Source organism: Sarcophilus harrisii, chromosome 2, assembly GCF_902635505.1.
Source record: "Sarcophilus harrisii chromosome 2, mSarHar1.11, whole genome shotgun sequence".
NCBI lineage: Eukaryota > Metazoa > Chordata > Mammalia > Dasyuromorphia > Dasyuridae > Sarcophilus > Sarcophilus harrisii.
Genome location: NC_045427.1, coordinates 596,462,073 through 596,486,079, shown reverse-complemented (window position 1 = coordinate 596,486,079; position 24,007 = coordinate 596,462,073). Strand labels below are relative to the sequence as shown.

Below are 24,007 nucleotides of genomic sequence, written 5' to 3'. Positions count from 1 at the left end.
TTAAAATAAGGGACAAAAGCAATAAAAAATTAGAAGAAAGGATTTGGATGAGAAAATAACACTAGACATAGTTATAAGGGGTCTAAACCAATTTATTTAAGCACATTTTCACCTCTGAGAAATGAATAAAAGTAGAAATACTGATTAGTAGTATTTTTAGTGAAATAAATAATGATAATCCACTATGAAAACATTTACTACTGATGACAAAAGAGTTCAGAAGTCATGTATCAGCTAATGAGCTGAGTTCCTTACTAAATAGACATATGACAATCAAGAAAGAAAGAGATCATGGGAGAGAATAAGCATTTTACCTGTCATTGTTTTTAGTACTTTACCAATATTTCATTTGATCCTCCAACAGATAGGTGCTATTATTATCCCCACTTTATTATTGAGGCAACTGAGGCCAAGAGAAGTTAGTTTAAATGACTTGTCCAGAATTACACAGTTATCAAATGTCTGAGGCTGGATTTGAATTCAGGTCTTCCTGACTTCTGTCTCAGTGCTCTATCCACTTCACTACCTACCTGTCTCATTCATCATTTGTTTAGATAATAAGCCAAATGCTTTAAAAGAAGAATGACTGAACATTATGAGCACTATCATTTCACAAAATAGAGCAAAACAATGAAAACCATCTACAGAAAACTCAGGCACACAAATCAATGCTCTCATTTGAATTGAGAGAGCTCTTGTATATTATATTTAGAAATCCAGTGTAATTACTATTATTAGTCATCCCAATGTATCAAGAGAATGAAAAGGACAACAAATAGGTATGAAATGTATTAAATATTAGCCAGTTATTTTAGTAATATTTTCTCATCCTTGATGATAGTAGAACTACCAAATTTGGACTGCACTCAATGTACTACGATGTACTACTTCATATAAGAAAATGAAGGTGATGCTTGGGGATATAAAACAGGTACCTATGTATAACAAAATACAGAAATAAGAAATATTTTAATAGGCAATATAACAAAGGCACTGGAAGAATGACTTTTTAAAATCTAAAAGAGAAGATTGAAAAATATAAGGAGGAAAAAAAATCACAGATAGCATTATTACAAATGACAAGGGAGGAAACAAGAAGATTTTGACAGTAATAGACTCATATGCTTACTTTATCAAATATATTTAAAAAGATCTCCATGAGAATAGAATATTCTAGCTAAAAAATATGAGAAGGAAACAATCAAGTTTTCCTAGGCAACTCTATAAAACAACCTATCTTCAGTCACAGAATTGATTGAAAAGTAAAAAGAATGTAAGACATGGTTGTGTTTACTCTTTATTATCCCCCTTCTATCTCTCAAAAACAAAGAGGCATTTGTCTCTGTAGATAAAAGTGGTAGTCACAATCACTTTCCTCCAATGATGTGTCCTCCATGTTTGTCTTATTATAGGGTTATCTGATAAATGCAAGCATGGAGATAACTTTGTTTAATGACTCTCTCAGTGGCTGTTATAAATGGGGCATATAAAGTAAATATGTGCTCATCAAAAGTACTCTCCAGTGCCATGGAGACTGTCCAGGGCAAAATTGAAATGAAAAAGGTATTCCATGGAAGGAATTCTTGTCATCTATGACCTTGTGCCTTTTGAATCAAGTCCTGGAATATTGTAGGACCTACTCAGTGAGATCCATAGCCACTCAGAAGAAAAACCAAGTGAATAAGAATAAATATTGTCTATATTAGTTAGATGTATAGCACACCAGGTTAATCCATTATCAAATCACAGATTAGAACTAGAAGGGATTGCTTTGCCTTGAGCATCTTCAGCAATGAGATGAACCAAATCAGTTCCAATGGAGCAGTAATGAACTGAACCAGCTACACCCAGTGAAAGAACTCTGGGAGATGACTAAGAACCATTACATTGAATTCCCAATCCCTATATTTTTGCCTACCTGCATTTTTGATTTCCTTCACAGGCTATTTGTACAATATTTCAGAATCCAATTCTTTTTGTACAACAAAATAATGGTTTGGACATGTATACTTATTTTGTTTTTAATTTATACTTTAATATATTTAACATTTACTGGTCATCCTGCCATCTAGGGGAGAGGGTGGAGGGAAGGAGGGGAAAAACTGGAACAAAAGGTTTGGCAATTGCAATGCTGTAAAATTACCCATGCATATAACTTGTAAATAAAAAGATTGTAAGTGGAAGACTCACAGTTAGAACTTAGATCTCGTAACTGTACCAGACTGCCCCATGGAATCATAGATTTGGATATAGTAGAAATCCTAAAGATCACCTTCCCCAATGCTCTTACATTACAGAGGAGGAAACTGAAGACCAATGAGATTGAGTGATTTTCTTATAGTCACACATATAGTAAGTCAAAGAATGGTGATTTGCACCTGGCTCTGACTTCAAACCCTGCACTATTTCAATTATGCAGAAAAAGAAGAAATTAGTGTTCATCAGAGTCTGCCTCACTTAAATTCAATTCACATGCAATTCATCTCACCTCCTTTGACCCCCTTTGAGAACAAAGAACAAAGATCAAAGAACAAAATCCTTGCACACCAAGGATTCACAGATAAGGAAGGATGGACACAATCTTAAAGGAGGGCTAGAAATTCAGGGAAATGCTGAGACAGCTCTGATCAATTCACATTGTTCAAATTTCACTGTAAATATTTACACCTCAAAAATCAGCAAATGCTAAAAATTAGGGTTTGATTTATTGATCATATAAATTTAAGGAAGTGATGAAGAACATCTTAATAATATAGATTAAATTCAAAAATAAGTTATACACAATATTTTTCCAAAAAGGCAATTGTTAAAAAATACCAGGACACAAATAGCTAGGAATTAGATAATAGAAAAATTAAGCATATTCCAGAGAGTTTTAAGAACATAAGCAAAGATACTGATACATAAAGGAGATGGGGTAGAATAATTAATAGAATGATTGCCAAAAAGTGTTCAAGAAGAGTAGGGAAGTGAGGATGGATAGACTGTTGACTGATCTCTGATACTACTTTTTAAAAGGCAGAGAGCTAGATTTGATGTACTTAGCAACAAGAACATAGATTAATAACGAAGTTAATAATGTCACCTTTTTTTAAAGAGAACATTGTGCTTTTTATATACTTTTTTTTCATTTTGAATCTACCACTACTCCTTGGCTAAGCAGAACAAGTTATATTTCATGAACCAATATACTGAGCCCAAAAGAGTAAGCCCCTGCTTTCTTTCTAACAGCCTCATTCTGTCTAACATTATTTTCCTTAACAAACAAGCTTTCACTGAGCCTTTATGCCTTGTAATGTGGTAAACTCAAAGTTATATGGCACCTATTCCCCCTCATCAGAGGTCTTATAAAACTGAGATATAAGATACTTACAACTAAGTGAAAATTCAAGGTGAGAAGAAATACTATTGGGTTCATGGAAGGACCACGGCAGGTAGTATCCAGTTAGAATATTTTAGACACACCAAAAAAAAAAAAAAAAAAAAAAAAAAAAAAAAACCCAAGCCTAAGACAATACATAAAACCCATAACTCTATGTGCTGAAGGGGAGGAGATCATCTTACATGAATACATTAAGGCTGGAAAGTAGAAAACGAGTGTGGAAGAAAGTAATCTGACCACAATGCAAAGAGTCTGTACAGGAAATTAGGATGAGCAGAGAGAGCCTCTTTGATGTTTGATGGAACAAATAGTTAATAATTTTGGAACTTTTCTTCTAAGTAATGGAAAGACAAGGGAAATGAAATTTTGTATTGTTTCATGTTTGCTTATTGGTTTCTGAATTGGGGAAATAACAGGATTAATATTATGTTTTAGTTGAGGAAGATTTTAACTGATGTAATATTGGCCAACCTTTGGTTATTTCACTGAGCCTCAGTTTACTTCTTTGTAAAATAATGGAATCAAAATAGACAATTTCTAAGGTCCCTTCCAGCTCTAGAACTACAATCTAATCTATAGTGATAATTTATCACAAATCAAAAGCACAGAGGTCTGTATGAAATGTCTATATGTATGTGTAGATCATTATGTGTGCATCTTTATAGAATTGTATGTGTATACATATGTATGCATATGAAACAGATATGTGTATATGTGACCAGCCATCATAATATGTGTGTATATACATATATACATGTGTATATATACATGTATACATGTATACATATATATGTATGCATACATGTATATTCACAAACATATACACATACATATATGTATATACATATATGTATGTATACATGTATGTATATGTGTATACATGTATGTATATATACATACACACATACATATATGTATACATACATGCATGTATACATACATGTATATTCACAAATATCACATATAATGCATACACACAGCTATACACATGTCATATATGTATATACACATGTATATATGTATATATGTGTATATATACATGTATATATGTGTGTATATGTATACATATGTATACATATATACATGTATACACATGTATACCTATATATACATATATGTATACATATACATATACATATGTATATGTATACATATATATATGTGTGTATACATAGCTGTGTGTGTATGCATTATATGTGATATTTGTGAATACATATAGCAATAGGTGCTGAGAGTTTTCAATGAGTTAAAACCAGAATTAAAATAAATAAGAAGGGAAAAACATCTGGATTGCCTCTAGAGCACTGTGTAACCATTTCAATGATCTCACATTGCTTGCTTTCACAAAAGTCCCTTTTAATGCCAGTGTCTCATTGTTGCTTTATGTCAGTGAATATACAAAGATCTCTCTCTCATTTAATTCTCTCTCTCTCTCTCTCTCTCTCTCTCTCTCTCTCTCTCTCTCTCTCATCTCTCTCTTTCAAAAACTAAACGTGATCAAAAGGGCACTGGAAAATTATGTGACACATGTGAGCTTGCTGCAACATTCCCAACAATAACTTATGCAGGAGAACTCTAATTAAAGAAATTATCAAGAAAACACAGAATAAGACCAATAGGTTGTTGGGCTATATATTTTCATGGGATCACAGAAGATGTAATAGGATCATAGATTTGTGGCTAGATGTGATCTAGGCTCATGTAACTGAACTCCTTGATTTTATAGATGAGGAAATTGAGGGGAAAAAATCATCCTATACCACAATAGAGATCCTAACTTGAGCCCTTGGGCTATAAAAGCAGGACTCGTTCCACACTATTTCACCATTTATCTAGCAAGATCGAGGGGCAAGATAAGCAACCTCACTATTGCAGTTATCTCATAAAATATTAAACTATATACATACTTATATATGTGTGTATATATATATATATATATAATATAAAACTAGAAGAATATGCCTCTATGATATTGACTAGTGTGTGGAGAATTTATTGCAGAATGCCAACACAAAATATCATACTTCTGGGCAAGATGGAATCAAGAGGTTATGATGTGTTCCATAGAAAGAGTACACACATTGTGTGGATCCATCAAAATTTCAAAGCACTAACAATTTATTCATTCAAACAGCTATCAGATTCCCACTATGGACCACATAATGTGATAAGAAGTGGGAGAGATGTAAAAACAATTAAATGAAGGATCCTTCCCTCAGGGAGCTTATAATTTTGTAAGAAGAAAATAAGATGGGTTAGAGAATACCATTTAGAATAGGATAAATGCTTACAAATAAAATAAAGAAATCCACTGAGGATGGAATCACTTCCATTTGGAGGGATGGGGGAAATTTTGAAGAGGTATAATTCAATTTGGATCTCAAAGGTTGGGTAGCACACCAGAAGGTCTCAGAGAATGGTGGAGGACACAACAAATACAGGAAACACTGTGGATAAAGGGATGAAGGTGGGAAAGTGCTAGGTGTGTTCAGAGATTATTGGGAAGTCCAGTTCAACTGCATGAAGCACTGAATACATGAAGGGAACTTTTGGAAGGTAAATATGGAAATATAAACTGGAAACAGTTTGGGGGCTTAAAATTTATGATTCAAAGCAGATGATACTTAACACCAAGGTGGAGGTGGGATGAGGAGAAAGACATGAGATCTGACTTCAGAAATAGAAGCAATGTGTTGTATTAGGAAAAACATAGAACATTTGAATCGAAGTTCTGCTATTTCCTGTCTGTGTGACCTAGAACAAGCTAGTTGGTTCTCAGTCTTCTCATTTATGAAATTAAGGCATTCTGGTTCTGTAATTATGATGCTTTATGACTGGGCATCTTATGGCAAATGTGTTAAAGAGTTAATTTCTGTAGCTGCAGCATGAAAACTAAAATCAACATTAAGATGGAACAGGAAGTCTAATTTTGGTTCAGACTGAGGAAGAAATTCCTAATAATTACAAATGTTTGATAATGGAATGGACTGCCTTATGGAGCTAGGAAGCCCTCAGTCACCAAAGGTAGACAAGCACAGACTGGTCAGCCATCTCTCTCAGGGGCATCACGAGGCCATCCCTGCTTTAGATTGGGAATAGATGAGATGACTAAGTCCCTTTCTAACTCTGGGATCTATGATTTGCAGACACAAATAGAAAGACTGTGTCATAGCAACTGAGGCAGCAGGTGGTCCATGTGGATGAATGCTTTCTTTCACAGCACATCAAAGTGTTCATTAACACATTATATTAGCATAACCAACTCGTCCTTTCCCATAAAATCAAAAAGGAGTGAAGAACTCAAAGGAAGCAAACAGAAACATTTCTGCTGAAGCAGTCATTCTATTACTCACTGCCTCATCAAGATGAGAAACAAACAGCTCTATCTTGCCTACTTGGGTTTAGATGGTAAGTAAAATCTCTAGTTTTTATGTACTTCTTACAGAAGCAAAAGATGAAGGATTCCTTTCCCAAGAGCACACTTTTTCCTCTTATAAAATCAGATATAGGGAATCTGGATAGTTTGTTGTATTTCTTTTAAGTCATCCATAAATAGAAAATGTAAAGTTAGGCCTGACTAAACCCAATGAAACATTAAGTGAAGCATCTGATATGGGCTTCTCAGGCACTTGTTTTATTTATTTCTTTTTGTTTGTAGGGGGTTTTTTTAGTCCAGTAATCAATCTGTGGTCTCTGACTTCCAAAATCCTAAATTCTTATTTGAGAGACTCTTGAGTTACAGATTAGGAATAGGGCAAACTCTTCAAAAGCCCAAATTATGGGGTATAATCATGTGTATGCTAGATTCAGCTCATATCATCTTTCAAAAGCAGATTGTTCAATTTTCAATGTGAATATAATATGCCCTTGGAAATTGATTAATTACTATTCATAGGGTTTGAGTCATTGCTTTATTGATTATTTAGATCTAAAATAACTGAGCAAATGAAGAGTTAACTTAAAAATTGTTGGGTGTAATTTTTTCTCCAGGGAGCTGGTTGCTAAACATTTAGCATATATTCCTGAGTGCAATTATACACCCTTCCATGTCTGACTCCAATTTTCCCATCACACCCTCCTCTACAAGATACCATCGTACCCTTTTAAGTCACCCATGTTTGCCACCTTCAAGCCATCTTATTGTTCCTTTTTCCTCCCTCTTCACATTTAATTGCCAAATCATCATTCCTTTCTCCACAGTGTATCTCCCACCAACCATCCACCCATCCATCCATCCCTCCATCCAATCATCCATTCTTCTCTTAATCCAGTCACCACTCTTGTTCAGATTCTTATCCCCTCTCATAAGATAACCTTCAAGCTTCTAACTGGTATCCCAAGTCTTTAGTGTCGCCTCTCTTCAATATATCCTTCACTTGGCTGTGATAGTGCTATTCCTAAAACTTAGATCTGTCCCTACCCTGCTCTAGAAGCTCCATTTCTTCCTACTTTCTCTAGGATAAAATTTAAATTCTTCTATTTGCCCTTTCACAGGCTCCAGCATGCTTTTTGAAGCATTTTAATGCATTCACCCTAGGTTCCATCTCAACTAGCCCAACTAATTTTTTATACATATGACATTTCCATTTCTCGTCTTCAAGCTTTTATATATGATATTTTCCATTCCTGGAATGTATCTCCTCTTCAACTCCACCTGAGGGAATCCTCTCTTCTTTCAAGATGTAGGTCAATCATCATCTATATGAAAGTTTTCCTGTTCTCTCCCCCCAATTACTACTGCCTTCCTCATAGAAATTATTTCATATATTTTATGTTTAATTTTTTAGTTACATGTTTCCTCAGAAAAATCTTCTCTCCTTGAAGTCAGGAAATATTTCTATATTGTCTTTTAATAACCATCTCTTGACCCACAGTATGCATTTAATAAATGCTTGCTAAATGAACTCAAGTAGTCATTATCATCATCATTATTATAGCATTTACATAGCATCTATTATTGACCAGCACTGTGCTAAGTGCTTTATAAATAGAATCTAGTTTGATCTTTAAAACAATCCAAGGAGGTAGGTGTGATTATTATACCCATTTTACAGATGAGGAAAGGAAAGCAAATAAAGGTTAATGGGGGCTTGTCCAGAGTTACACAATTAGTAAACATCTGAGGCAAGATTTGAACTCAAGTTTTTCTGACTCTAAACTCAACATTCTGATACACCATCTCACCACTCTGAAATCCTTTGCAGTTTTTAGATATTATTTAGAATTCCAAAGTATGGAAGACTCCATAAGATGAGATACTCAACCCTGAACTCCATCTCTCTTCCTTGTCCTTTTTTCCCTGTGGTCTTACAAATTAGACATCAACCTGGGTTTAGTATTTTTGTGCCATTTCCCTGTTCTGCCCAAAAACTCTGGGTTCAAGTGATGACATGGGATCTGAAGTCAAGATCAAAGATTCCTGATACCCAATACTTCCAGAAAGCCTCTCAAAGGATAGATGAATCATACCATTGCAGATGATAAATGCAAATGAAGACAGGAAAGGACTTGTGGTGACTGGAAAGTGTTAGGTAGGGCAGGTAGCACACAACATGCCCTCAGATGAGTGGAAGAGGATTATCACGTAGTTTGGGAGGGGGAGGAAAGAGCAAAATGAAGGTATTCATTCCATCTATCATCTGACTTCCCTGCTTAACCAAATCTTCTTACTAAATGTTAAGTTCTGATATTTCTATGCTACTGGAAGACTGCAATTACTGTCAGTATCCTTTAAATTCAGCATCTTGAAACAAAGTCCCAGATGTCCACTCTAGTTAAAGATATGCTGATTTGTACTTTGCTATAATTTGAGTAGACTATCTGGTATGTAATATTTATAATACCAATACCGTTTTAGAAAGCATCCTGAAAAGCACCAGGTAGCAAATACTATTTTCTAAGATAGGATCATAAATTCTAGAGGGAGGAACTTTGGAGAAGTATACTTGAAACAAGGTGTTAACTAAATGAAACTGATGAGGCAATGGTTATCTAGTTTATATATACTTAGTACTTAGCATGGTGATGTAATAGTTCTACAATTGATGTAATTGTATTAGGGTATTTAAACTGAAGACAGACAAAGTCAGCCACAAACATTCTGTCTTTGACCTTCCTCTGATGGCTCTCCTGCCTCCTGCTGACCGGCAGAGGAGATTGAGTCAGACTATGATAGACATAGACTGTGAAGGGGATAATAAAGACTTTGGACTTTATTCCTAACTATTCTGGTGGTAATTATTCTGCTGAGACCAAGAGTGGTCCCAAGGCCCTCCAGAAAGCTAGCCTGGACATTACATTACATTAGATTTAGAGAGTGACTTGTAAGTCCATCCAATTAAACCTTTCCATTTTTGTGGAGAGGCTCCAGATAAAATTAAACCATTTGCAACGTGGTCATACAGATAAATGTCAGAGTTTGGATTTTGATTAAGGACTTTTGATTCTCAATTACACAATTCTTCTTTTACTAAATTTATGAAATTTAGTATGAAACATTTTTGGGGAGGAAGCATGTACTTACCTGAAAGTCTTTTTCTAGGGCACGGAGTACAACGTCCACACACAAGAGGACCCCAGTCCTCCCTATTCCTGCACTGCAGTGTGCAATGATGGGTCCTGTCTCATGGATCTTTCTCATGTAGCGAACATACCTCACGAAAGCCTCAAACGATGTGGGAATACCATGGTCTGGCCAGTTAATGAATTGTATCTGATGCACAAAGTGAACAGATCCTGTCTGTGAGAAAGGAACCATCATCATATCTTAGGTTAGAGACCACAAGTTATTACCTTATAAAGATGCTATTTGATGTTAGTATAGCACTTTTATACCTTTTCAAAGCACCTGCACTTTATTTTATTTTGACGACACTGATGAAGTAGATGGGGAAAACAGTATTAGTCAGTAAACATTTTATTAAGCATCTAGCATGTTCCAGACACTGTGCTGGGGACAGATAGAAAGGCAAAGGATAGTTCCTGTTTTCAAGGAGCTCACAGTTTTAGGAAAGAGACAACAAGCAAAATATGCAAATGAGATGTAAAAAGTTAAATTGGAGATAATAGAGGAGAAACCCCTACATAATAACAGAATTAGAGAGCTGGAATAGTTCTCAGTGACCATATAATCCAAACCATAAATAAAGACATTCCTGCTACAATATAATCAAGTGGTCTTACAGCTCTTTTTTAAAATACTTTTAAGATAGGTAAACCAAGGCCTAATTCTACTCTTGGGATAGATCTAGTTTAGAAATGTTTCCTGATATCAGGTCTCAGTTTTCCTCTTTGTAACCTCCACTATTATTTCTGAGTTTTTTCCTTCCTTTGAGATCAAAGAAAGTATGTCTAAAGCCTCCTTCATATGACAGTCCTTCCTGTACTTGAGCACAGTCACTTTGTTCCCAATGAATGCACTTTTCTCCAGGTTAAACATGTATTTAAATGTGTGATATTTGAGAAATAAATATACATTCACTGAACTTTAAGCTCCTATACCTCTGCAACCCTGGAGAATTCCAAAGTCAACTTGGTTTTAAAATATCAATTATAGCAAAAGAAATGAAATTTTAAAAAAAGAACATAGAATGAACAAAATTATTTAATTGGAATAGAAAATAAAACACTAAAAATATTTTCTGTAAACCTTTCCTAAAGGAGTATATTGGGGGAGGGGAGGAGCGCAGAGCCAAGATGGAAAAAAGTAGACAGGTCTTTATTCTGAGTTCTTCCTGGCTTGCCTCAGATCAATACCTGATCAAGCCTCTGAATGGGTTTTGGAGTGATAGAACCCACAAATATTTGGAGTGTAACAAATTTCCAGCAGAAGATATTTTGGAAGAACTTCAAGAAAGGTCTGTCTCACTAGGCAGTGGCAAGGGGAAAGGGCAGGGAAAGAGTTGCAGGCCAGCACTAGAGCAGCACAGTGCAGTGCAGTGCAAGGACAATGAGGGCAGTTTGGCATCAGGGAATCTACTGGGAGTCTCTTAGCCAAAAAACAGCAGTGTTGGCTATTCTTCCCTAGTTCAGGAGCCAGTAGATCAGCAGATTATCTGTGAGCTCTCCACACTGTGGCCTGTAAAGGGAGCTTGGGACAATTTAGGACTTTGCCCTAAGAGCAGACCTCTACCTTTAAAAATGAGCAAAAAAGCAAAAAATATCTGACCATAGATAGCTTCTATGGAGACAGAGAATAACAGACCTCAAAATCCTAAGGACTCTAAAGGCAAAACATCTCCAGATAAAGTCTCAAAAAGTGATTTAATTGGTCTCCATCTCACAAGGCTCTCTTTGAAGAATTAAAAAATTATCTTAAAAGAGTTAGTAGAAAAATGGGGAAAGGAAGAGAGTTCTGGAAAAACAAACACAGAAATTGTCTTAAGAAAATCACTCCTTAAAGGAAGTTTTGGCAAAAAAAAAAAAAAAAGAAAATAATTTCTTGAAAAGCAGAATTTCTGAAATGAAAAAAAAAATCCAATGAACACAACAACTCATTTAAAAGTTCAATTAACCAAATGCAAAAGGAAATTTAAAAAACTAAGTAAAGAAAATAATGAACTATAAATTAGAATTGAATGGAAGCAAATGACTTAATGAGACATCAAGAATCAGTTAAAAATGAAAAAAAATAGAAGAAAATGTAAACTTCATTGGAAAAACAATTGACCTGGAAAATAGACCCAGGAGACTATTGGACTACATGAAAACCATAATGTAAAAAAGAGCTTTTACAATATCTTTCAAGAAATCATCAAGGAAAACTGCCCTGACATCCTAGAACCAGAAGATAAAATACCCATTGAAAGAACCTGCCAATCACTTCCTGAAAAAGACCTGAAAATGAAAACTCCAAGGAATATTGTAGCTAAATTTCAGAATTATTAGATCAAGGATAAAATATTGCTAGCAGCCAGAAAGAAACAATTTAAATATCGAGGAGCCACAATCAGGTTTTCCTACAACCTAGCAGCCACATAGCAGCTTCCACTTTAAAGGATCAAAGAGCCTGCCATGTGATATTCCAGAGGGCAAAGTTACTTGGATTAAGGCCAAGAATCAAAGTTACTTGGATTGCAGCCAAGAATCAACTATCCAGCAAAATAATTCATTACCTTTCAGGGGAAAAGATGGACACGCAATGAAATAAGAGATTTTCATTTATTTTTAAGGAAAAGGACAGAGCTGAACATAAAATTTGATCTTCAAATACAGAACTCAAGAGAACCAAAAAAAAGGTAAAAAGGAAAGGGAAAAAAACTATGTTTTTTTAAGGTTAAAATGTTTACATTCCTATATGGGAAGATGACATGTTTAACTCTTGAGAACTATTATTATTTGTTAGGGGTATACTTAGAGGACAGAGGTATAATTTGACTTTGCTGTGATGACATTTTAAAAAGCTATGGGTAAAAAAGGGATTGTATTGGAAGAAGATGGAAGGGAGATAAAATGGGGGAAATTGCATCACATGAAGAGACAAAAAAGATCTGTTACAGTTGAAGGAAAGAAGGGAGGGGGATGAACATTTTGTGAACCTTAATTTCATTGGATTTGGGTCAAAGAGAGAATATCAGACATGTTTAATTTAATATAGAAACTTGTCTCATCCTATAGGGAAGTAGGAGGAGAAAGGGAAAAGGAAAAGGGATGGTAATAGAAGGGAGAACAGAACTGCAAAAGGGGAGGGCTGTTTGAGGAAGATAGTAGTATGAAGCAAAACATTGGTGAAGAAGGAAAGGGAGGAAGAGAAAAACATAACTTGGAGAAAATAAGGTAGTGGGAAATACACAGAGTTAGTCATTTTATCTGTGAATGTGAATGGGATCAACTCTCCCATAAAATGGAAGTGGATAACAAACTGGATTAAAAGCCAGAATCTTACAATGTGTTGTTTACAAGAAAAACATTTAAAGCAGAGTGATACATACAGAGTAAAGAAAAGGCTGGAGCAGAATCTGTTATGCTTCAGATGAAGTAACAAAAAAAAAAAAAAGCAGAGGTAGTAATCCTGATTTCAGATCAAGCAAAAGCAAAAACAGATCTAATTTAAAGAGATAATGAAGGAAACTACATCTTGCTAAAGGATACCATAGATAATAAAATAATATAAATACTAAAAATATATTCACCAAGTGGTATAGTATTATATATATATATATATATACATATATATATATATATATGTATATATATATATATATAGTTCCTATAGGAGAAGTTAGGAGAGCTGCAAAAAAAAATTAAACAGGAAAACTATACTAGTGGGGGATCCCAACCTTGCTTGATCAGAACTAGATAAATCAAACCACAAAATAAATAAGAAAGACGTTAAGGAGGTAAATATAACTTTTAAAAATTAGGTATGATAGATCTTTGGAGAAAATTGAATAGAAACAGAAAGGAGTATACTTTTTTTCTCAGTAATTCATGGAACCTTCACAAAAATTGCCCATATATTAGGGCATAAAACCCTCAAAGTCAAATGCAGAAAGGCAGAAATAGTAAATACATGCTTTTCAGATCATGATGCAATAAGAAATTACATGTTAGAAAGTGTCAGGGGAAAATAGACCAAATATAAATTGGAAATGAAATAATCTATCCTAAAGAATAAGTGGATGAAACTACAAATCATAGACACAATCAATAATTTTATCCAAGAGAATGACAATGAGAGAATATACCAAAATTTATGGCAATGTAGTCAAAAAGCAGTTAGAAGGGGAAGTTTGTTTTTTTTAATCTCTTGATGCTTACTTGCATAAAATAGAGAAAGAGATCAATGAGCTGGGCATGCCAACTAAAAAAATTTAGAAAAAGAACAAATTAAAAACTCCCAATTAAATACTAAATTTGAAATTCTGAAAATAAAAAGGAATATTAATATAATTGAAAGAAAGAAAATTATTGAACTAATAAACAAAACTAAAAGTTGGCTTTATGGAAAAACCAACAAAATAAATTTGATTACAAGAAGACAAGAAGAAAATCAAGTTGTTGGTATCAAAAATGAAAAGGGTGAACTTTGCACCAATGAAGAGGAAATTAGAGCAATAATTTGAAGCTATTTTGCCCAACTGTATACCAACAAATCTGATAATCTAAGTGAAATGGATGAATACTTACTAAAACATAGATTGCTCACATAAAAGAGGGGAACATAAATGACTTAAATAGTTCCATTTTAGAAAAAGAAATAGAACAAGCTATTAATCAATTTCCTAGGGGAAAAAAAAAAAGCTCTAGGGACACATGGATTTACATGTGAATTATGCCAAATATTTAAAGAATAATTAATTCCAATATTATGCAAACTGTTTGGAAAAATAGGGAATAAAGGAGTCCTACCAAATCCCTTTTATGACGTAGATATGGTGCTGATACTTAAACCAGATAGAGTCAAAACAGAGAAAGAAAATAATAGACCCATTTCCCTAATAAATATTGATGCAAAAATCTTAAATAAAATATTAGCAAAGAGATTACAGCAAGTTGTCCCCAGGATAATACACCATGACCAAGTAGGATTTATACTAGGAATGCAGGGCTGGATCAATATTAGGAAAACTATTAGCATAATTGACTATTTCAATAACTAAACTATCAGAAATCATATGATTATCTCAATAAACACAGAAAAAGAATTTGACAAAAATCCAAAAACCATTCCTATTAAAAAACACTAGAGAGTATAGGAATAAATGGAGTTTTCCTTAAAATAATCAGTAGTATCTATTTGAAACCATCAGAAAGCATCATATGTAATAGAGATAAACTAGTACCACTCCCAATAATATCAGGAGTAAAACAATGTTGCCCAGTATCACCATTACTATTCAATATTATATTAGAAATATTAGCTTTAGCAATTAGAAGAAAAACAAATTAAAGGAATTAGAGTAGGTAACGAGGAAAGAAAATTATCACTCTTTGCAGATAATACAATGATATACTTAGAGAATCCTGGGAAATCAACTAAAAAACTATTAGAAACAATTCACAACTTTAGCAAAGTTCTGGGATACAAAATAAATCTACATAAATCATCGACATTTCTATATGTGACCAACAAAGTTCAGCAGCAAGAGAAACCAAGAGCACTATATGTCAATAATATAAAATATTTGGAAGCCTACCTGTCAAGACAAAATCAGGAACATAATTAAAAAGCACTTTCCACACAAATAAAGTCAGATCTAAACAAATGGAAGAATATCAAGTGCTCATGAGTAGGCTAAGCTAATGTAATAAAAATGACAATTCTACCTAAATTAATCTACTTATTCAGTGCTATACTAATCAAACTTCCATGAAATTATTTTTCAGAGCTAGAAAAAATGGTAACAAAGCTTATCTGGAAAAACAAAAGGTTAAGAATTTCAAAGGAATTAATGAAAAGATGTAAATGAAGGTGGTCTAGTTGTACCAAACCTAAAACTATATTAATAAATCAATGGTCATTAAACCATTTGATACTGGTTAAGAAATAGAGTAGTTGATCAGTGGAATAGGTTAGGTTTACAAGACATAATAATTATGTCAATGGTTATAGCAATCTAGTGTTTGATAAACCCTAAGACCCCAACTTCTGGGATAAGCACTATTTGACAAAAATTGATGGGAAAATTGGAAATTAGTATGGCAGAAACCTCACCCAATACCATATACCAAAATAAGGTTGAAATTGGTTCATAATTTATTCATAAAGAGTGACACTATTAGAATAACAAAGGATAGTCTTATCTCTCAGATTTGTGGAGAAGGAATAAATTTGTGGCTAAAGAAGAACTAGAGTACATCATGTAATGTAAAATGGATAATTTATATTATATGAAGTTAGAAAGTTGTTGTACAAACAAAAACAATGCAGACAAAATTAAAAGGGAAGCAGTAAAGTGGGAGGTGGGAATTTACATCCTAGGGCTCTGATAAAGGCCTCATTTCTAAAATGTATAGAAAATTGACTCAAATTTGTAAGAATACAAGCCATTCTCCAATTGACAAATGGTCAAAGGATAAGAAGAGACAACTTTCAGATGAAGAAATAAAACCATTTCTAGTCATATGAAAAAATACTTTAAATCACTATTGATCAAAGAAATGCAAATTAAGACAACTTTCAGGTATCACTACACATCTCTCAATTTGGCTAAGATGACAGGAAAAGATGATGAATTTTGGAGAGGATGTGGAAAAACTGGGACAGTAATGCATTGGGTTGGTGGTGTTGTGAACTGATCCAAACATGCTGGAGAGCAGTATGAAACTATTTCCAAAAAGCTATCAAACTGTGCATGCCTTTTGATCCAGGAGTGTCTCTACCAGGTCTGTATCCCAAAGAGATCATAAAAAAGGGAAAAGGACCCACATGTGCAAAATGTTTATAGGAGCTCTTTTTGTAAGAGCAAGGAACTGGAAACCAAGTAGGTGCCCATCAGTTGGGGAATGGCTGTATAACTTATGGTATATAATGCAATGGAATATGATTGTTCTATAAAAACTGATCAGCAGGATGATTTCAGAAAAGCCTTCAGAGATTTACATGAGTTAATGTTAAATGAAGTTAATAGGACCAAGAGAACATTGTACACAGCAACAATAATACTATATTATGATCAATCCTGATGGATGTGGCTCTTTTCAACAGCAAGATGATTCAGGTCAATTCCAATAGTCTTTTGATGGAAAGAGCCATCTGCACCCAGAGATGGGTCTGTGGGGACTAAGTGTGGATCACAACATAGTATTTTTACTTTTTGTTTGTGTTTGCTTGCATTTTTTTTCCTTTTTGATCTTATTTTTCTTGTGCAGTATGATAATTATGGAAATACATATCGAAGAATTGCACATGTTTAACATATATTGGATCACTTGGGTTCTATGGAAGGGGAGAAAGGAAGGGAGAAAAAAATTGGAACACAAGATTTTGCAAGGATGAATGTTGAAAACTATACATATGTTTTGAAAATAAAAAGCTTTTAAAAAGTAGTATATTTTCATTCTTAGTAGTAGTAGAAACTTAATATTTGTTTCCTTTCTTCCTTTCTTTCTTTCTTCATATGCCTTCTTCCACTATCTCCTTTTATCCCTGAGTCACATGATAAAGAGGCCTTACTCCTTTCCACAACTAACTCCTCTATTTGTTTGAGTGATTCCATTACATTCTACCTCATACCAAAAAAAATTGTTCCCAATGTCATCTCCACTCCTCCACTTATTTTCAACCTCTCTCTTGCTACTGGTTCACTTTCTTCTACATACAAATATGTCTGTATCTCTCATCCACAAAAACTACTCATTAGATCCTTTCATTCCCACTTAATTCTCATCCTACATGCCTTCCTGTCTTTTGGGGTTAAACTCAAAAAAGGACATCTTCAAGAAGCGCTTCCTCTGAATTCTTTCTTCTCATTCTTAAGCACTTACAATCTGGGTCCTGATCTTACATTTCACTGAAACTAATCTTTCCATATTTTGTTCTCTAGATTTTTGAGACAACTTTCTCTCCTGGTTCTCCTCTAATATATCTGACTGCTCTTAATATGTCTCCTTTGCACAATCCTTTTCCAGATCACATCCTCTAACCCTAGGTGTCTCTCAGGATTTTCTCCTGAGCCTTCTTCCCTCACTCTATATTGCTTCACTTGTGATCCTATCTCTCCCATAATTTAATTACCCTCCTTATGCTGATGATTCTCAAATCTACTTATCCTGCCCAGTTTCTATGCTGACCTCCAACTGCCTTTCAAACATCTTGAATTGAATCTCAAACTCACTATGTCCAAAACAGAATTCTCTCCCCCCTAAGACGTTCCCTTCCTTCTACCTTCTCTAGTACTACAGAAGACACTAGCAATCAATCTGGACTCATCTCTGACCCCCTCCATATGCAATCTTTATTTTTTTTTCCATATCCAATCTTTAACTAAAGCATGTGGGTTTCACCTTTGCAACATCTCCCAAGTATTCTTCCTTCTCTCTGCTTACATTGCCATCGCTCTGGTACATTTTGCCAACACCTCACATCTGAACTATTGAAACAACATGCTGAGGGGTCTGCCTGCCTCATGCTTTCTCTTACACCCCCATCCCACTGAAATTTATTCTCCATTCAGCCATGTAAGCTATTTACCTTAAGTGCAAATCTAACCAAGTCATACATCCCAACACATACTCTATAAATTTCAGTGGTTCCCTATTACCTTCAGGATCCAACACAAAATATTATTGAGCACTTATAGCCCTTCATAACCTAGATCCCTTCTACCATTCCAGTCTTCTTATACTTTACTCTCCAATATTTTCTTTAGTTTAATAACCTGAATTCCTGAATTTTCCATGAATAAGGCATTTTATCTCTCAGCTTCAGGCATTTTCTGTAACTGTCCCCCTTGCCTGGAACACCTTTCCCTTCTCATCCTCACCTCCTGCATTGTCTTCACCTCCCTGGTGTCTGCTAAGTCCTAACCAAAATCTCATCTACTGGAAGCCTTTCCCAACCCCTCATTAACTCCAGTGTCTTCCATGTGTTAATTACTTCCCATTTATATCATATATAGTTTGCTTTGTAAATATTTGTTTATATGTTGTCTCCCCCATTAGATCGTAAGTTCCTTGTTAGAGAAGGAATGGTCTTTTCCCTATTTTTATATATCCAGAACTTAGCATAGTGTCTAACTTATAGTAGATGCTTAACATTTATTGATATTGATCTTCCTTAGGATAGTCTAGAAAGGAGATTTTTGTTTATCTGGATTACGAAAATTTAGGGGAAAACAGCACAATGGCAGGAAATCCATCCAGCCACAGCCCTAGGTCATCACTCCTTCCTGATGATAGATAACAGCAATATTTGCCTCTCTGTCACCTTATTTCCTTGGGCCTATCGGTGACTAGAAGTCCAAGAAGAAGGAATACTTCTGAGATGTTGCAAAAGGTGAAGTCAGTGTTCTAGAACATCTATCCTCAGTAACTTGGAACTTTCAGATACTGCATTTCATCCTCTTCAGTTCTATCTTGTTTTTTCTCCTTCCTCTTCTTCCTAGGATATCTGTCTCAGAGATCTCATTATAACTTGTGCCCTGAGGGTACAATCTATTATCCTATTATTCTAAATGCTTAAATAAATTGACATATATTAAAATTTTATGGATAAAGAATAGAAAATAGAAATTAGACCTGTGTTTTCATAAATATAGGTTATTTTGGCTGATGAAATTTCCACCTCAAATACTAGTCAATATCTTCTCTGAAACTTACCATCTTAAAAGAGATGTCTAGAACATTTAGAGATTAAATTATTTGCCCAAGGTCACAACCTAGTATGTGTTGAAAGAAGAATGTGAACCCAGATTGTCCTGGCTTAAAAGTCAGCACTTAATTTATTATACCACAATACCTATGTAACTAACTTTATGAGAATATTTAATCCAAGCTTTTAGATTTTGATACATAATGAACATATCCAAACAAAATGGTTATTTTGGATCATGAACACAAAAACCATTTAGAGATTGTTTTAATCTTACTTAATTGAATGAGAACCATTCAGAAGAATATCCCTACAGACATCTTGGGAATGCCCACTTTTGCCTTGAGAATTTCCAACAAAGAATCAGAAGACTGTACAATTTCCCAAAGGCAAAAGAACAAAGATCTTGGGTAAGAATATCATATTAACAGGAATGTCTCTATCATCTCTGGAACATCTTTGTGGGGACTCAAGATAAAGGGGTAGATTTCCAGATGACCAAAAACTATTTTAAAGGATTTTCCTGTTCTCCTTCTCAACCCTTTACCAAAATTTGTCCATATTTCATCATTGTCAGGATCCACTAGTGAAAATGATAGTATGTAGTTTAGGAACTCTCCCATTTAAATGTGGGTATGTAAAAGAATTCTGTGTTGAGCAATTTTCCATCTGGAATCATAGGATAACAATGATAAGTAATTCTACCAATCACAAGCATCACTAAATAATGCATTTTGCAAATACATTTAGTTTTACATTTCCTTATTTTTAAAATTGGATATAATTGTGCTATCTTACTTAATGGAGATATTGTTCTTTGACTTGATGTGCTAAAAGAAAGTACTAAGTTGAAACAACAATCATAACCACAATAAAACAACAATAGTAATCAAAATGTACATAACATTCTAAGCTTACAAAACAATTTGTCTTGACAGCAACCCTGGTGCTTCATAATTATTTCATGGTGAAATAATTAAAAACTTGATATAGTCCTTAAAGTTCTGAACTTGGGATCAGGAAATTCTAAGGTCAAATACCAGCTCAGAAACTATAACTTGGATAAGTCATGTTAGCCTCTCTTAGCCTCAGTTTCCTTATCTGCAAAATGAGTGTGACCCTGTACCTATCTCATAGGTTTGTTATTAGGAGAAGCAAATGAGACAATATATTCAAAAGACTTTGCAAAACTGAAAATCTTTATGTATATATATATATATATATATATATATATATATGCTAGTCATCGTCACCATCACCCTCATCCTCATTCTACAGATGAGATATAAAAAGAAAGGATTAGAGGTTTTATTTGCCCAGGGAATATAGGATGTGTCTGAAGAATGATTTCAATATAGGATTTGACTCCAAGTCTCACCTTCTACCATTCTACCTTTCAAATAGATAAATACATTAAAATGGATTATGAAAAATAATAATGGTGTATTTATGATACCCTATTTTTGACGGTTTACATGTACCCTGCCATCATTCAGTGTTTTAAAAAAGCATCCAGGAGAGTGATATTTATGCATAATTTCTTCTCTTTCTTCTTCTCTATTAATTCTGTGTGGTAAGGGAAAGATGATTGAAATTTTCAAGAAATTCAATTACTAAAGTAATTAGTGTAATTCAAGGCATCCAAAAGAATGGGAGAGGAGCTGTGCAACTGGACAATGCAAATGTTGATCTAATTTTCAAAAAAGGGAAAGAAAGTAGATTTCTTAAATTACAGACTAAAGAACATAAGTAATTTCCATTTCTGGAAACTGGCTAGAAAAAAATGACCAAAAGGATCATTTACAAACACATGAAAAAAAGGCAAATGTTTTGGAATTATCAGAGACATGCAGATTATGCAACATATAATGCTTGCCCCACAGAATAGTGATTAGAGGGTCTACATTAATGTCAATCTAAGAAAACTTTAATAGAGTGTTGTAGGTTCTGCCTCTGGCACTCTTCAATGTTTTAATTAAAGGTTCAGATGAAAGCACATATTTATCAATTCTATGGGGTAACACCATTCTAGAGTGGATAGTTCATATTTTGAATGTCAGAATTCTGATTGCTAAAAATCTCAATGGATTCAACACAATAACATTAGATTTAATAAGGATAAACAGAAAGGCATAAATTTACATAAAAATCAGACACATAAGAACAAAATAGTGGTGGATATAACCAAAAAACAGTTCATACAAAAAAAAAAAGACCTGAGAAACTTGAATGAGGTACAAGTTCCATCAATACCATTGACAGTATGATAAGAAGGCTCAAAATAATTAATATGATCTTATTACGATTTGACAAAACAGTCATGTCCAAATTTGAGTGACATGATGGCTCCTTTGTACTCTGGCCTTTAATGTACCACACTGGCAGTATTATATTCAATTTCAGTTGCCATATTTTTGGATGGGCACAAAAAATTGCAAAGGGTCAGGAAGAACGAACCAAAGATAGTGAAGGAATTCAAAACTACATCTAATGAGGAAGGGAAAAAAGAATACTATAATGCCTTTTGGCATTATAGGATAAAAAGGTAGAATATATGGAAGCATATTTCAGTATAATCTAAGGAAAACCTTCCTAACTCTTCAAGTGATACAGAGCTAGATTGAAATATCTGAGTAGAAGCTGGGATGTGGTTAAAGAGGGGACTCAAGTCTCCCTACTCACACTCACATCATTCTCTCTGTCCATGTACCTAAAATCATAGTTCATAAGGATCACCTCTCACCTAGAGTATTGAAAACTACTTTCTAATTGGTCTGATCTCTTTCCACTCTAATCTACCATCCACACAGTTACCAAGGATGATTTTCCTTAAGCACATATCTGATCATATCAACCTCCTACTCAATAAAACAAAATGGTTCCCTTTTTCCCTAGGATACTCTGCCATTTAATTTTTAAAGTCCTTCATAACATGGTCCCAATCTATTTTGCAGTTTAGCTTTATATCACTTTCCTTTTAGGATTCTATCATTCAGACAAATAGGCTTCTCTCTTTTCCTCACAAAAGGTACTCCATTTCTTGCCCACATGATACACATATGCATCTCATGCTTATAATGGACTCCCTTTGGTAGAATTCCCCACATCCTTGCAAACGAAATTCAAACAGGATCCTGATACCAAGCACTAGTACTCTCCTCTATATACTTTGTATTACTTTTGTCTTTAGAACATTTTATTTTTGTTCAGATGTTTCAGTCATGTCTGACTCTTCCTGACCCCATTTGGAGTTTTCTTGGCAATAATACTGGAGTGATTTGCCATTCCCTTCTTCAATTCATTTTACACATGAGGAAACTGAAGCAAAAAGGATTAAGTGACTTTTCTGGGATCACACAACTAATAAGTGTCTAAGGCTGGCTTTGCACTCAGTCTTCCTGACTCTGGGCTTGGCACTCTATCTACTGCGCCACCTGACTAAATAATAAAATCCTTATATTTTATAAATATAAAAAAATTTATTCAATGTAAACTTATAAATGCACACTCTCTATCCTAAAAGAAAATGTTCTCATTAAAAGCAGAGACTATTATTTTTCTAGTACCCAGCTCAGAATCTTGCAAAAACTAGATACTTAATAATTGTCAGTTGATGATCTTCTAACTGTCAGTTTCCATGACACCTTGCAAGGCCTGATATTTAGAAGGGTCTTAGCATCAGTTTGGAAAGAGTGTTTTTTACATTCAATTCTCTGTTACTCTCTTGATTCTACAACTTCAAATATGAACTAATATCTACTAATAAACAAAAGGATAATGCATAGCACTGTGGTGATTTTGGTAGTAGCATTGGGCTTTTTAAAAAATTACTCACCTTTTTAACCATTTTAAATACTCTAATTGTAAAAGCTTCCAGTATCTGGCAATTCTCCAAGGCAATAACATAGTCTTGAAGCTCCAAAGGATTATTCAGAGAAATGGGCCAATAACGATGGCATTTGATGAATCCATCCTCTATTTCTTTGGTCATCATGGCAATGACATTAGATTTATTTTCCCAAACCATTTGCCAAAAGTCTTCTGTGGTTCCTGGAAGAGGTCCTTGAGTTGCTATGTAAAAGTATTCTTCTCCTGAATTCAATATTCGGATAAAGCTTGCATTGATATAATCCTGCCTTTCTCCAAGTGGAACTCGTGTACCATCATCTATACCACATAGAAACAGAAAAAATACAAAATACAAATTTCTAATTAGTATTTGTCTTTCAAATATGATTTTTCTATTCCTGTCAAAAACTCTGCATAAAAGTGTTAAATTCATTTTAAGTAGTAAATATGACAGATACATGAGGATAATTTTTCATAGGCATGTGAGAGACTATCTTGTATTCTGTTCTAATTAATTCAGTGAG

General features: G+C 34.2%; 1 protein-coding gene across 1 annotated transcript in view; it reads right to left on the bottom strand.

Annotated features, from left to right (window-relative positions):
- Nucleotides 1-24,007, bottom strand: part of FRMPD2 (FERM and PDZ domain containing 2) — a 319,487-nt gene that overhangs the window by 4,821 nt on the left and 290,659 nt on the right. Inside the window, exons 42-43 of the mRNA XM_031949366.1 lie at nucleotides 23,470-23,801; nucleotides 9,906-10,121 (exon numbers count right to left, since the gene is read on the bottom strand). Of these exons, the coding sequence (XP_031805226.1) occupies nucleotides 9,906-10,121; nucleotides 23,470-23,801 (548 nt within the window). The remainder of the gene's footprint in view (nucleotides 1-9,905; nucleotides 10,122-23,469; nucleotides 23,802-24,007) is intronic.